Here is a 14,417-nt window from a genome sequence, read left to right on the forward strand (position 1 = left end):
CTCTCGAAAATGCATTGCTTCGATGTTTCGATTCGTTTACACAGAGTCACGTGCCATGGCTCTTCATCGGAACGCTGCAGCCTGACGCAACGAGCATTGATTTCTAATCCATGCCACGCGCGTGAGCTGTAAATTGCGTTGCCTTTCCGATCTGTCTAGCGTCTTCTATAACGCCACGAGGAAAAGGCGGGATAGAGTCCTGCACCACTCGCATAGGCTTGTAGCGATGAAGGGACGACTGGAACAGAGTGCTTGCACCGACCAATGGGCCGCTTGGGCTCGAACAGTATGGATGACAGAATCGGGAACTCTGCTTTATGTGATCGACATGCTATCTCTCGAGCATCGGCATCGCTTGCTGACGAGCCCTACAGAACTTCAAGCAACTGGCCGTACTCTATTAGATCAGTATTGTGTGGCGTGGTGGCGGTGCGCATTACTTATTTGAGAGTTCCGTGTCCGATGTTTCCGGCCCGTAAGAGTCTATATAGTGTGCAACACCCAGCTTTCACGCCACGTATTGAGCCTTAACCCGATCCTTTCTGCACCTTTCTTGACCCAATTTCCACCACCGCTTTATACTGGACCGAGACTCCGTTGTCAACGCAAACGTGACAAACAGCACTGGCAAAGCTGCAACCCAAAAGATCCAACTCTTGCTCTTGCCCGGCATGAAATCTTCGCTCATGGAGAAAATTGCCGCAATAGTTGACAGCGGAATGAACACCATGGTCAGATTGGTGATCCGCGCCAGACTCATGGCATTTCGGTTCGCAGCCTGTGCTTCCTGCATGCTGGTGAATTGCAAGTAAGATTGTAAGAAAGCTTCTGCCATGGCGATGATCTTGGCACAATGCTCCTGGATCGCAGTCCAGCCGTCTTGTTCCCATTGAGGTGCTCCTAAATCGTCTACGGTAGATGCGCGGTTCAACCCTAATGCTACGACATTGTCTTCGGCTTCCCTCGCCATGATACCCATGATGTATTTTACGTTGACTACGAAACCGAAGAGCTCGTGATGCCAGCTGCTTAGGACACCTTCTCCGAATTCGCGGAGGTAGTCACACCGATTAATATGGAGCGCAGTAGTACGGGGATTGGCCGGAAGCCTGAGCATGTTTAGGATGCGGCGGCGCAAGAAAGTTAGGAAGGAACATATGGCAAGCTTCCGTGCTATTTCGGTTGACACCCTTGGGTCTTGAACCCGTGGTTGGGAGCTTTCATTGACGGCGAGGATATCGTCGAAGATTGAGTAATATTGAGGGTGTATCCAGCCCTGCGCCCACTCCCCTGGGTCCGAAGGAAGTATACTGACAGTATTGAAGTCTGGGGTGAGAGAATGCATACGGGAGTATGCGTGTTCGTTCGAAGAGTGATCGACCTTGAGTAGGACGCCATCAGGAAGTGACTTGACACAGTCCCCGACTGGAGGATCAACTATAAGCACGGCTACGGCCGAGAGCACATTAGCATTCAGTATTCAGCCGGGTCGGAATATGCTTACAATCCCACGAGCCGTCCTTCCTCACGCCTGATGTCCAGAATGATAAGGCATGATAGCTCTTGGGTTGATCGATGATCGGACCTTTAGGATCATAACAATGGATGTGCCGATGAACATTGGAGTTGTAGCGATATATAGTGCTTTGCAAATCGGGGGATGCATCGATGCGAATAGGCTGCGTGGATGGATACCTAACGACGAAAGCGTCTTCAGAGAAACGTGATAATGGATTCCGATAGTTGAAGGTAGGGTTTGTAGGGTCTGCCCAATGAGCGCCAAAAACAGTTGGGGGGATCCGAAGGTGTGAACCAAGGACTTCGATGGAACTTGACGAAAGGTCTTCCAGCAGAAAAAGGCGTCTTCGCGGTCCATTTTCTTCTCCATCTGTAGGTGTCTGAAGATAACACTGTAACTCCTTCGAGGTTTTGAAAACAGCTTGGGTAGATTGTGTCTTGTCATGGTACTCAATGACCGCTGTCCTGCTCATCTCTCGTTCATGGGGCGATTGTGCTTGTAGATTTCGAACGAACTCGGGAAACAACCAGCATAGTTGTGTATTGATTAGCTCCAGGTATGTCTGCCGCGGATCTTCCTCGCAAAGTGTCGCTGCTCGATCGATCCAAGGTTCACTGGCACAATAATCATCTTCCATCCTGCTTGAACTGGCACTGTAGCCGTGAGGTTGTGGAGAGTGGAGTCGGGAGTAGGTGGTGGACCAATTCATCAAAGGAGACAAATTGAAGTGATCGACTTCCCATCTTATGATTGCACTCAGCCGAAGGTGGGGGGCAAACTCATTGTAGGCTGTGCGGCCATACTGACACCTTATTGGACCATGCTGGTGCCACAAGGCTGTCGATAGATGTGCTGACTGCAGCATGCATCTTCAAACCCGGGGTAACACACGATGCAATTGGTGCCTACAAAAGGCCCCAACCAGTTTCATAAGCAGATACTACCAATTGAAACTGCCAGTTGGTTTGGTGTTGGGGAGATCTTGCGTACACCAAAATGAGTTACCGAACACGAAGTTCAAGTGCGATTGGTAGCTTCCTTGCACAGAGAGAATAAGCTATGATGCGATCTTCAAAGTAAATTATTTGATGCGGGCCCTATACTGTAGGCACTGAAGTATAGACAGCATGTTGGCTAGCTGTCGTCGAATGAAGGCCGTCCAGACAGGGTAAAATGTCAATGCAGTGGGTGCAAAAAATCCAAAACACGAACAGACCAACAGGTCAAGTGTAACCGAGGAACGAGTAATTTTAGATGTACCACAAAACTCCGTGTAACTTGACCGTAGGCTGACTCGAAACTTATGTCCTGAAATCGGCAAAGGTTGTCGATATTCGAGTTCTATTTCCAAAAAAGCTTGATCGTGTGTGTGATCCGTAGAGTGGTGCCTTCTCGCCTTGATTGGCAAACGTACTTATCACATCTTTCGTCGATGTATATGAAGTAGTACCCTTTTTTAACCTGAAGTAGGACAATAGACGCCAAATACAACTCCGCTCCGCTGAACTTGACTAACGTAGTAAACGTTGTGATGGACTCTGCAGCCCGGAGCACTCGATTAGTGGCCATAGAGACAAGCTCGCACGATGCGGCAATGTTCGATATCAGAAGTAAATTTTAGTACGGACGAGGAGATGTTCCATAAGCGTAAATGTTCGTAAGAACGCGCCAGTCGATCTATATCCGCAAGGCAAGCTCGGTATATGTCCCGTGAAGTGAGAGTCCGTATCCACCAAACGCCAGAGACCATGCATATCGTCATCAATCGTCTTGAAAAGGAGCTCTACTGCGTCGCGCACTGCGGGCCACCCTCGCCTTCTTCGTCGTCGTCCTCCCATTCGCCGCCTCCGGCCCTGGGATCACCAGAGCCCGCACCGAATTCTTCCATATCCGCATCAAACTCAGCGTCCACCTCTTCCACTTCCTCATGCTTCTCTTCGTCCTTTTCGTCCTTTGGTAGCGCATCGCGCACCTTTTGCAGCGCAGCATCGTCCTTGAGCCAGCCATCTTCCGGGAATTCGACGTCTACTACGAGGTACAAGTCACCCCTGGCATCACTGCGCTTCATAGGCATACCCTCGCCGGCAATCTTGAGGACTTGTCCCGGTCGCAGGACGTTGCCATTCGGTTGCTCGACATGGAGCTGTAGGCCCCTACCGTCGAGGTGCGTAAGTACCACCCTGTTGAAGCCAGTCAAGGCCTCCACCAAGCTGACCTTGAGTTCCGCACGTAAATCTGCACCAGCGCGCTCAAACACGTCGTGTGGGGTCTCTGTCAGCGTGAAGATGATGTCGCCAGGGTCTTGATCGGGTAGTTGATCCGCTTCGCCAGCGAGTGTTATCCGATCGCCTTGTCGCGCGCCGCGTGGGATGTAGAGCTCGAGAACATTCTTGGACTCGACAACCTTCTTGCCCTTGCACTTCTTGCAGCGCTGCTTCTCCGGGATGACTTGACCAGATCCTTGACAATTGCCGCAGGGGACGGTCTCTTGGGTGACAAGGCCGGGGCCAACCTGGCGGAGGACGGCTTTTGCACCTACTCACAGTCAGTGACCCGCACTCATGATCTGTCACGAAGAAGGACATACCTCGTCCATTGCACATTGTGCAGGCATGACTCTTAGCGCCTTGCTTTCCGCCGCTTCCCTTGCATACAGAGCAGACTATGTTCTTCGTATTCGAGAACTTGGTGGTCTTGCCCTTATATAGCTCTTCCAGGCTGACCTCATAGTCTTGCTCGACTGACCGGCCCTTCCTGGGTACATTTCTCCCACCCGGTCCACCCGGCATGCCTCCCATGCCGCCCATGCCTGGCATACCGCCAAATCCGCCCATCCCACCAAACATCTGCGCAAAGATGTCGTCTATATCAGGATCCCCACCCATGCCACCACCCCGCGAGGGATCGAAGGCGGCCATGCCATGGGTATCGTACATGGATCGCTTCTCGTCATCGGAGAGAATCTCGTAGGCTTGTTTGGCGGCCTTGAAGCGGGTCTCTGCTTCTCCGCGGTCCTCCTCTGCGGCCTTGTCTGGGTGATGGGCGAGTGCAGCCTGGCCGAATTAAGTCAGCGGGGATCCATACATATGTGTAAATGCGGGGTCGCAGACCTTGTGATAAGCCTTCTTGATTTCGATTTTGCTTGCGCTGGTAGTGATTCCGAGGACCTCTGATTCTGTTAGTCTGTGTTGTAATAATTTCGGTGTACAAATGTACCATAGAGGTCGACTTCTTCTACGTCGTTCACTGCATTGCAGAGTTAGCATAGGCCAAAAGATAATATATATTTCACGTACTATTGTAGTAGACCTAGTGCCGAAGTTCAGTTGAAGTTGAGTAGCGATAGTGGAGAGGTATCGACTGCGGAAATATGTACGAGAAGTAAATGCAGTGCGACTCGGAAAGCGTACAAAAACCGTCAAGTGAAGGCAACAAACTTTGGACAATCCCAGGCCAATGCGGCGGAAGTCAAAACCTCCGCAACTAACTAGGCGGTGAGGGCATTCTGCCTAGGATTTTCCAACCGCAAGCCCCAAGCGACCGGTCCATTACACATCAACATCGCAATGTCCTTTGCTTTTCTCCTCCGACCGCAATTACCTGCTTACACATGTCGGGCATGTCTCCTCCGACTCTCGCGGGCTTCTCGACGCCCCATATCGTCCAAGACGGCCAAAGACCAGAAAGTTAACACCGCATTACCGACTTCACCCGCGCGCACGCGATTCGCGCCTTCACCGACAGGCTATTTACATCTCGGATCGCTGCGAACAGCGCTTTTCAATTATCTTCTCGCAAAACGCACAGGCGGGCAGTTCCTACTTCGAATAGAAGACACGGACCAGAAGCGGACCATTCCAGATGCCGAACAGCGCCTCTTCCAAGACCTACAATGGGCTGGACTAGAATGGGATGAAGGGCCTGAAGTCGGGGGACCATACGGCCCCTACAAGCAGTCTGAACGTAGCACCATATACAAAGAACATGCGCAGAAGCTCCTAGATTCCGGGAATGCCTACCGCTGCTTCTGCTCTGCAGAGCGCCTGAACAACCTCGCAGAACACCGTCACAAACTAGGCCTAGCAACAGACTACGACCGCACATGCGCCTCGACACCAGAAGAGGAATCTGAAGACCGAGCCCACAAGGGCGAATCTCATACCATCCGCCTTAAAGTCCCGGACCAGTACCCAACGTACAAAGATCTGATCTACGGCACATTTCGTCCCCTCAAAAAGCGTGGCCATGTAACTGAGACCTCATTCGAAGATCCCATATTACTGAAGAGTGATGGCTTGCCAACGTACCACCTCGCCAATGTCGTAGACGACCACCTGATGAAGATTACACACGTTATCCGTGGAAGCGAATGGATGCCCAGCACACCCAAGCACATAGCCATGTATTCAGCATTTGGGTGGACAGCGCCCGAATTCGCGCACGTGGGACTCCTCGTCGATGAAAAAGGCAACAAGCTGTCGAAAAGGAATTTCGACACCGACATCACTGCCTTCAAGGAGATGGAGATATTCCCTGAGACATTAACAAATTTCGCTGCATTACTCGGCTGGTCTCATAAAGAGAAGAGCGACGTCATGGACCTGGCGGCTCTGATCCAAAACTTCAGTCTCAAATTCACAAAGGGAAATACAACTGTCACATTCGGCAAAATGCACTTCCTTCAACGCAAACATGCCCTATTGCGCGCCCAAGCCGGCGGTCCTAAGCTCGACGAGATAACCGACAACGTTGCCCGCCTACTCACGTCTCCAGACTCGCCATACCCAGACTGGCGAAAAGTAGTCCATTCCTCTCCAGAACCATACATCACGCAAATCATCCGCGTAGACGCAGAAAACTACACCAACGCAAACGAGTTCCTGTACCGGAATGCTTTCTTCTTCACGCCTCTCCGCCGATCCCTCAGCACGCCGTCTACCACGCCCGAGGACATCCCCAAGCGCGCGCACATGCTCGCTGATATCTCAAAGGAAGACTGGCAGAAAGAAAATCTCATGCAGAAAGTGCACGAGATCATTGACGGGAGAGAGCAGGGCAAAGAGGGAAGTAAAGACGTGTATCATTATATGCGCATGGCGCTTACGGGGCAGGAGAAAGGCATGCGGATTTATGACGTCATGTTGATACTAGGGCGGAGAGAGACGTTGGCGAGACTAGGTGTGGATTAGTGAGGGTTGTTTGATGATGGACATGAATCGTAAAATAGAGGACAGAATGTATGAACTTGGAGATGCCGGTGAGTCATATGGAGGCTGTAAGATCTTGTAGATGTATGTATACATGGTACTCTTAGCGCTGCTAGACATCGTTGAATACAGGGGTAGTTGCACATCACTGCAGTATGAAGCGTTAAATTGTGAATCAAGACGGAACTTGAGACTAATCCTTTGATACGTATCGTGCCGGGATGCTACTGTACTTGAGCATAACCTGTGGTCATGTCCACGGGTATGCTTCTACCCTAATAGCAAAGACGGCAGCCCGCGGGAGAACTCAGCCCTATCACGCTCATATTTCGCCTCTTAGTCCCATATTGCGCCAATGCCTGAACGCCTAGCTATGCACCCAATTCCCAGAGTGTCATTTCATGCGGTGTAGTCTGTTTGCGGAGGTGTAATCATCGTTCAGGTCTTCATCTCTACCTCTTGACTCTCCGTCGTTACTTGGTCATCCCCATTCAAGTTGAATACCTTGTCTTTGACCTGTGCGGCCAAAAGCCCCATGTCCTCCTCCCTCGCAATCTTACTCCCCGCCGCGCCTAGCTTTGCCAACTGCCCTTTGACCTCAAATCTAGTAGCATGCCCTGGACCACTCTTGAACCGCTTCCCGTTCTTACTCTCTTGTTGCGTCTTGCGCGCCAGATCGCTAATCTGCTTGGTGCCGTAGTCGCGATTCGAGATAAGCGGGGATGACGAGAGAGTCTGGACCCAGTATTTGTTCCATAGGGCTTCGAGGAGCTTAGCGTCGAGAGAGGACTTGTAATGCGTGACTTCGAGCGAGTAGTAGTGGTTCGCATGTGCGCCGAAGTCTTCGATCTTGCCGAGGGGGATGGTTTGGAAGCCGTCACTGTCAACGCCGCCGCCTCCACTCGACTTTGAACTACCACCAGTTTTATCATTGGTCTCCATGTACTCGGTCGAATACGTGCGGAACGCGCCAATTTCGACTTTACCAGCTGAAACAGTACGATCAGGGTCGATGACGATTGCGCAGAAAGGGTCCTGGAACTGCTGCTGTGTCTTTTGCGTGTTGACATCGATTCCGCTCAACCAGCATCCATAGCCAGGATGACTATGATACCACCCCACCGCATTATCGCTCTGTCCCTGCTCTCGTGCCCTAGCAAGAAACTCAACCATGTACTCATTTGCCTCGTCCTGCGCATTAACTCGTGTCTCTGTACCTTCAACGGGTAACCGAAAAGCGTCCGTGACGACGAAAGTGTGTGCTTCGATCTTCCCGAGCATGAGCCCCATGACTTCCAGGGAGCCGCCCGAGCGCGCGTGCATGACCATTTTGAGCAGAGCGACGGCGGAGATGCGGACAGAGGTGAAGTAGTTTGGATCGGTGCGCCATGGGTGGGCTTCGTTAATAGACTTTTGGGCCGAGGCAGAGTAGGAGTAGAGTGCATCTTTGGTAGGATCGACGAGCTTGACTGAGTTCTCGAGCTCTGCTTGTCTGTTAGTAGCTGTACTATGTTTGGCGGGGTATCCGAGGCTGTAGTAGGAATGAACACGAACGACGTGTTGTCCATACTTACCCCAAGTCTTGAGTGCGGTCCCCATGGTTGAAGACTGCGTGGAAGATGTTTGGTGAGTGTAGTACGTGTTGAGGTGGAAGGCGGAGCTCTGTACATATTGCGGGGAGCTATCTACGAATGCCAAGCAATGTAGGCAGCACTGGGGTCGAGAGCGCGGACGTTTCTAAATCTCGCAAATAATTCCAAAGCCTAGTAATATCATTAAAATACCCGTCTGAGGAGTGGTTTTATATTCCAGAGCAGCAGAAGTGACAAGCATTATGAATGTGATCGCGGGCATTGCGTTTTCAGCACGAGTCAATGTCCGTTTGGTTTGAGCATTCTAAAACGAATTTCCAACTCCCATAGGCCTAATACGTATAATGCTGAGCTATCTAGCTCCTACTTCCCTTCTTTCGCCCACCCTGCTCCTCCCAGCCCATCCTGTCATTCATCTTCCGCGCCTCCTCCTCCATCTTCTGCACCCACCGTCTGGTCAGATCCTCGTTCTCCTTTTTTAGCTTCTCCTTCTCCTGCTCCGCCATATTCAGCTGCAAGTTCAGCGCCACCATCTCATCCTGCACTTCCTCTACGAACCTCCCTTTGCCCTTCAACTCATCGGCTCTGTCCTTGCCACGCCGCTCTAGGGCTGTCCGGACCCTTTCGAGCTGGTCTATGCGCTGCCTCTGTTGCAAGTCGGAACTTTTGAGAGTAGATAGCTCGGTGTTAAGGGTGCTGAGCTTAGTTTCTAACTCGCTGCGGGTGCGCTGAGTGGAGGCGAGCTCAGAGCGGATCTGGGCGAGGGTGGAGGGGCTTGAGACATCAGATGGCGCGATGCCACCTTTGCTTCTAGGTGTGCTAGGCGTGCTAGGGCGGATGGTTCTGGTGGAGACGCTGGGTGACCGTGAAGGCTCTTCCGCGGCAGATGGTGTCTGGTTTGCTAGAACTGATGTTCGGTCGGCGAGCTTCGTGTCTGCTTGTTGTAAGTTCCTATCCACAGCGAGAGCAAGATATATGTTCTCGCAATGTCCCGTAATGTGAGCAAGCTACGCGGTACTCACAAGCGTTGATGTACTCCTCGTGTGTCTTCTCTCGCGCATCGCGTGATTCCAGGGCAGATAAGTACTCTGCGAGTGGATTACTCATGGCGGCAGATGAAGTCGTGCTACGTCAAAAGAGGAACGTCCGTGAGCTTTCAGTTTCATGATGATTTGCTACATCGAGGCAGGCTGAAGAGTGTCACGACGAGGTGCACGAAGCTGGCAGGCGGGGGTTTGCGGCGTTCGGAGGTCGTCACTTTCCGATTCGACCCCTGCTAGCGTCCGAGCGACTGTTCGAAAAGCTTCAATTCCTAGATATCTATCGTCTCCTCTCCATCGCATTGGACAGTTTAGATCAGTTCTTTATCTTCCTAGTCATTGCTTCATCCGTTCCTTACGATTGACTTAATATGCCTCCCACCCACATCTCAGGCACCTCCCGCGCCCTCTACCGTGTATTCGTAGCCCCAAATCTCCGCGCTACAAGCTCAATACCAATCCTATACGCACCAGCCTTCGCTCCCTCCCATCACAGTCGAAGCCAGACCCCAAGTCTTATCTCACGAACATGCATCCGCACCAAGAAATACACCAAAGACACGCGCCGCCACGCGCTCTCTGACTACTTCGTGATCGACCGCGCAATCGAAGCAGACAACATCAACCTCGTAGACAAGGATGGTACATTCCACAATAGTGTCCCTCTCAGCGAAGCCTTATCGTCGTTTAATAAGGTCACACATCACTTGGTGCAAATGTCTGCCGGCAAAGTCGACAACCTCGGGCGCATAGACTCGCTCAACATCCCCACCTGCCGTGTGATTTCCAAGATGGAACTGCGAGCGCAGCACCAGCGTAAACTCGACATACTGCGTCGCCAAGCTAAGAATCAATCAACGGGTCCTGCATCGAAGAGCTTGGAACTAAATTGGGCGATTGCGGGTGGGGATCTCAAGCATAGGCTGGAGAGACTGAAGGAGTTCCTGAGGGAGGGGAGGAAAGTTGACATTATGCTTGGGCCGAAGAAGAAGGGGCGAAAGGCTACGGAAGAGGAGGCAAAGGGTGTGATAAAGGCCGTAAGGGATGCGGTGGTAGAATGCAAGGGGGCGGGGGAAGTTAAATCAGAAGGGCAGGTAGGGGGTGTCATGACGATTGTGTTTGAGGGAAGGAAGATTGAGGAGAAAAAAGAGGATGTGAAATTAGAGGACAAAGCAGCGTGATGGGGGGCCGTGTTCTGATGGATTTCCCAGATGACTGAACAAGAGTGCTTCGCATTGCCGGAACATCGTCGAGCTGGTGCCAATGATGAGGTGTCAGACGGGAATTGAAGGAACGAAAGGGAGGAGGTCGGAGAAGACATCAAAGCATATTCGCGGTGTGCGATTGTAGAATAGTGTAACTATGTAGCAACACCCCCCGTTACCCATAACGTGGTAATCATACAAACACAACGGCATGAAACATCTACAGATACAGTGTATGATAATACAGGCTCGTATAAGAAGAATTAAGCTCTCTACTTCCTCTCTTCCTTCTTGGCCTCTACCACTGGCTCTGTTCTTGATTCTTCAACCTCTGCCGGCACCTCCGCTTCAACTTCTCCAAGCTCTGCCATCTGCGCATCCCAAGCTTCTACCTCTGCACGCTTGGCCTCCGCAAGCTCCGTGCATTGCCTAACCTCCTCTTGTGCCTTCTTCTGTCGAGCGAAATCGTTCTTCAGGCCCGCTACTAAGAACTTCTGCTTAGCGACCTCAAGTCTCGCCTCCAGCATCTGCAACTCTAGCATATCGACATTCGTGCGCTCTGAACTAGCTAAACTCAAGGAGTCCTCCGCAGCGATCTCTTCGGCGGCTAGTGATTGGGCCTCTGCGACGTGCTCGTAAACTTGCGCAGAGAGCAGCGCGGCTTCGTACTGGATCTCTAGTTTCTGCACTTCAAGCTCCCGCACGTCGATCATGAGTTCCTCGCCCTTCAGCCTCGACGTCTCCGCGGCGGTGGCAGCGAGGTCGCTCTTGACATTGATTTGGTAATCCAGGGCTTGTATACGGGGAAATGACGAGGCAACTTCCGAAGCGTCCAAGCCATCGATGAGAGAAGTGTACTCGCGGAAAGGTAAGCCAGTCTTTTGAGCGAATTGGAGTTCCTTGGCTTCGGCGAGGAGGTTGTATGCTGAGACAGTGAGTCCATTGCGCTTGGGACCTGTGGATAAGGACTCGGCATATGCATAGCGCGTTGATGCTACACTCTCGTAGGCGTCTGCACGGGCGGCTTCGTGCTCTTTGGGGTCTGTTAGGGAAAGAGCGCGGAACTCTTGCCAGCCTATTGTTGACTCGAGCTCTTCGGGGGGCGAGGAACGGATGAGGCTCTTGTGCCATGGGGTGATAGCTTTGTGCGTAAGGTCTTCTTGGTGGGTGAGGAGGATGTTGTGCAGAGCGTCGCGCTCGATGATGACGCGCGAGAGCTCGAGGAGGTTCTTGACGTCGACTTCTTCCCACGTGAGTGTCTGTTCGCCACGATCCATCTCTATTAACGCTTGCTCCAGCAGCGGTCGCTCCTCCAGCGTGACCAGCAGACTTCTGCCTTTCCCCCGTAGCTTCTCGTGGTGCTTGAAGATATCGTCTAGCAACCGAGTAGAGGGGCTCTCAATTTCCATCGCATTGTCCACGATGATCAACTCGCCTTTCCGGAATCGATATGAGAGTGCTGTCCGCCATGCCAAGTCGTATACCTTCTTCTGCAGATCTGTGGCGAAGTCCCGAGGTTGAGGACCAAACGCTACACCCCCACCTCTTAGCATAGGTGACTTCTTATCTCCCAAACGAGCGCGCCCCGAGCCTTTCTGCGGTCTGACCTTCCTCGCTGAACCCCGGATTTCATGTCTGGTCTTTGTCGAAGCGGTACCCAATCGAGTCATGTCACCTTCGTAGATGACAGCGCGGTGTAAAATGTCTCTTCTTGTAGGGAGGTGGAGGTGGTTCGCAGGGTACGATTCGAATCGGAGGGGTTCAAGGGAAGGAAATTGGTGAATCGTCGCGAACACAGTCTGGTCCTCGAGGGGTTTGACGGGAACATAATCATTTACAGACCTAGTTATCGATGACACAGAGGCTTTTGATGCTGTCGAGGTTGATATTGAGCGGGCGAACGAGGATAGGGATTTCTGGTGAACTGTTAGAATGATGTATGGTGTGGAAGAGGTTTGACAAACTGTGTAGCGAGCGGACAATGCATCTTGCCGTATCGACAGTCTGCTCAATTGATATGTGACGCCCCGCATTGGCGCGCTTATTCTCGTAGAAGCCATGCCAGACGTGGTGTTCGAAAGTTGAAGTCGCGGAGGTCGCGCGGAGGTTTCTCAGAAAAGAAGCCGCGGCCCGTGCACTTCATCATTTTCCAATGCAGCCCATCGATCGTTCCCTGCACAGCAACAGCATCCCCATCGCGCGCCATGGTTTCCGTCACGCTGTCGATACGGCAATTCAGCGCGTGTCTACGATGCGTGCAACAGGTTTCTGGCGCCAATGTCACGCCTCGGCGCCTGCTCTCGTCATCTACAACAGCTCGTGAGGATCTGCAGACACAGTCTTCGACTCCTCTACCGCCGCCTCCTTCAGACCCGCCGACAGATTCTACTCAGATCAGTGCTCCCCAAGAGACTCCTGAATACATGCAGAAATGGGGAACCCTCGACCCCCAAATGGTGGAGAATAAGAAACAGGAGCGCCGACTGCTTCGAAGGGAGCACCTCCAGCCCGTTGGATCCCGCCGTCGTCGTGCTGTCCTTCGACGCTCTACAATACAACAGGCCACCGAGGTGCCCTTTGAACAGCTTCCATACCAATGCTTCCAGGAGGCCAGAAGGTTTCTGTTGGAAGATAGGCAGGAGAAGCTTAAGGAAATCGAGACGCAACAAATTAGGATAAAGAACTTGGTAGAACAGGACCCGGCCGTGAGCGGCGGTCTCCTGGCGAAGGAGGCCCGCATTAGGAGCATGAGAAAGCATCTGAATGAGCTAGTCATCTTAGCGGACATTAACGACCCAGTAGTCAAGCGGAAGTTCGAGGATGGACAAGGTAGGCTGCATCCACAGACGTTCTATAGAGGGAGGCTAATCATAATGTAGGCGACATGAATAAGCCCATCTACCGCTACCTGGCCGATGAGAAATGGCGAAAGTACAAGCGCCTCGTGCTCGAGCAGCGTATCACCCAACTGGACGTCGTTCCCGACTTCCTTCCCACGATCGATCTCGTCGCAGACATTGACCTTGGCTTTGGACGAAAACCTGTGGCCCCCGGCGATTTTGTAGACTCAGCCATCAGCGAAAAGATGCCCCGACTCAATGTTCAGACCTTCACACCCGGAGAGAAGCTGGTTACCGTAGTTGTGGTAGACGGCGATGTGCCTGTACCTGAGACGGATAGCTTCACCTATCGCTGCCACTTGATTGCTTCCAACATCTCGATTTCGCCCACGCAGACTTCCATACCACTTCAGCGCATCGCGCAAGAGGACCAGAAGATTGAGGACCCAGCTGCGAAGAAGATTAGTGTACCATGGATTGCTCCATGGGCGCATAAAGGTGCACCATACCACCGTTTGGCAATCTTCGTCCTGGAGCAGAGTGAGGCGAAATCTCTCGATATTGCCAGGCTTAGCAAGACGAAGCGCAACAAATTCAACCTGCGAAGCTTTGTCGACTCGCACAAGCTGAACCCGATTACTGCTACGTTGTTCAGGACGAAGTGGGATGAGAGTATGGCAGGCGTAATGGAACGCGCTGGTTTCAAAGACCAGATCAATGTCGAGTTGAAGAGGAAGAGGGTCGAGCCATTGCCCCACAAGCGACGGATTGAACGAATGCGGTGAGGAAGTCGTAAGATCGGACCCTTCACAGGGAGCGCATGCTGTCAGTATCATGTTGGATGTACCATATGTTCAAGACCTTTCAAATGTATTATACTGTTCGGCGCTGAAACAAATAAATAGTATTCTGAGCACCGCGCCAGTCCATTGCATGGCCCCTTGCCAATGTAGGCATGTTGTGTTGCTTGGTGGTCGTTCCTTCCGACTGTACCCACTCCCCACCTTCCTTGCC

General features: G+C 52.1%; 8 protein-coding genes across 8 annotated transcripts; 3 read left to right on the forward strand and 5 right to left on the reverse strand.

Moving 5' to 3' along the window:
- Nucleotides 1-508: 508 nt before the first annotated feature.
- Nucleotides 509-2,156, reverse strand: K460DRAFT_278748 (uncharacterized protein; the record flags this gene model as incomplete). The annotated part of the gene is made up of 2 exons (XM_040928280.1): nt 509-1,449; nt 1,505-2,156. 2 exons carry the CDS (start codon nt 2,154-2,156, stop codon nt 509-511), a joined length of 1,593 nt encoding a protein of 530 aa, XP_040792108.1.
- Nucleotides 2,157-3,302: 1,146 nt separating this feature from the next.
- Nucleotides 3,303-4,961, reverse strand: K460DRAFT_331635 (DnaJ-domain-containing protein; the record flags this gene model as incomplete). Its single annotated transcript, XM_040930811.1, has 5 exons — nt 4,816-4,961; nt 4,736-4,765; nt 4,630-4,688; nt 4,107-4,572; nt 3,303-4,057 (listed from the first exon to the last, which is right to left on the reverse strand). Coding segments are annotated over exons 1-5 (1,311 nt in total). The 5' UTR covers nt 4,817-4,961.
- Nucleotides 4,962-5,009: 48 nt separating this feature from the next.
- K460DRAFT_92580 (glutamyl-tRNA synthetase) lies at nt 5,010-6,936 on the forward strand. The gene has a single exon (XM_040938813.1). It carries the CDS (start codon nt 5,086-5,088, stop codon nt 6,706-6,708), a length of 1,623 nt encoding a protein of 540 aa, XP_040792110.1. The 5' UTR covers nt 5,010-5,085; the 3' UTR covers nt 6,709-6,936.
- A 228-nt stretch (nt 6,937-7,164) lies between these two features.
- On the reverse strand, nt 7,165-8,325 carry K460DRAFT_376150 (Mov34-domain-containing protein; the record flags this gene model as incomplete). The annotated part of the gene is made up of 2 exons (XM_040934847.1): nt 7,165-8,210; nt 8,301-8,325. The coding sequence occupies 2 exons, from the start codon at nt 8,323-8,325 to the stop codon at nt 7,165-7,167; spliced, it is 1,071 nt and encodes a 356-aa protein (XP_040792111.1).
- A 163-nt stretch (nt 8,326-8,488) lies between these two features.
- K460DRAFT_365436 (autophagy protein 16) lies at nt 8,489-9,518 on the reverse strand. Its single transcript, XM_040933174.1, has 2 exons — nt 9,341-9,518; nt 8,489-9,252 (listed from the first exon to the last, which is right to left on the reverse strand). The coding sequence occupies exons 1-2, from the start codon at nt 9,423-9,425 to the stop codon at nt 8,675-8,677; spliced, it is 663 nt and encodes a 220-aa protein (XP_040792112.1). The 5' UTR covers nt 9,426-9,518; the 3' UTR covers nt 8,489-8,674.
- A 211-nt stretch (nt 9,519-9,729) lies between these two features.
- On the forward strand, nt 9,730-10,539 carry K460DRAFT_404764 (uncharacterized protein; the record flags this gene model as incomplete). The annotated part of the gene is made up of 1 exon (XM_040936765.1): nt 9,730-10,539. One exon carries the CDS (start codon nt 9,730-9,732, stop codon nt 10,537-10,539), a length of 810 nt encoding a protein of 269 aa, XP_040792113.1.
- A 296-nt stretch (nt 10,540-10,835) lies between these two features.
- Nucleotides 10,836-12,623, reverse strand: K460DRAFT_280804 (50S ribosomal protein-like protein L4; the record flags this gene model as incomplete). The annotated part of the gene is made up of 2 exons (XM_040928430.1): nt 10,836-12,479; nt 12,528-12,623. The coding sequence occupies 2 exons, from the start codon at nt 12,621-12,623 to the stop codon at nt 10,836-10,838; spliced, it is 1,740 nt and encodes a 579-aa protein (XP_040792114.1).
- A 144-nt stretch (nt 12,624-12,767) lies between these two features.
- Nucleotides 12,768-14,188, forward strand: K460DRAFT_354385 (PEBP-like protein; the record flags this gene model as incomplete). Its single annotated transcript, XM_040931784.1, has 2 exons — nt 12,768-13,392; nt 13,443-14,188. 2 exons carry the CDS (start codon nt 12,768-12,770, stop codon nt 14,186-14,188), a joined length of 1,371 nt encoding a protein of 456 aa, XP_040792115.1.
- Between the last annotated feature and the right edge of the window lie 229 nt (nt 14,189-14,417).

The sequence above is a fragment of the Cucurbitaria berberidis genome (genome assembly GCF_010015615.1).
Source record: "Cucurbitaria berberidis CBS 394.84 unplaced genomic scaffold K460scaffold_2, whole genome shotgun sequence".
Taxonomy (NCBI): Eukaryota; Fungi; Ascomycota; class Dothideomycetes; order Pleosporales; family Cucurbitariaceae; genus Cucurbitaria; species Cucurbitaria berberidis.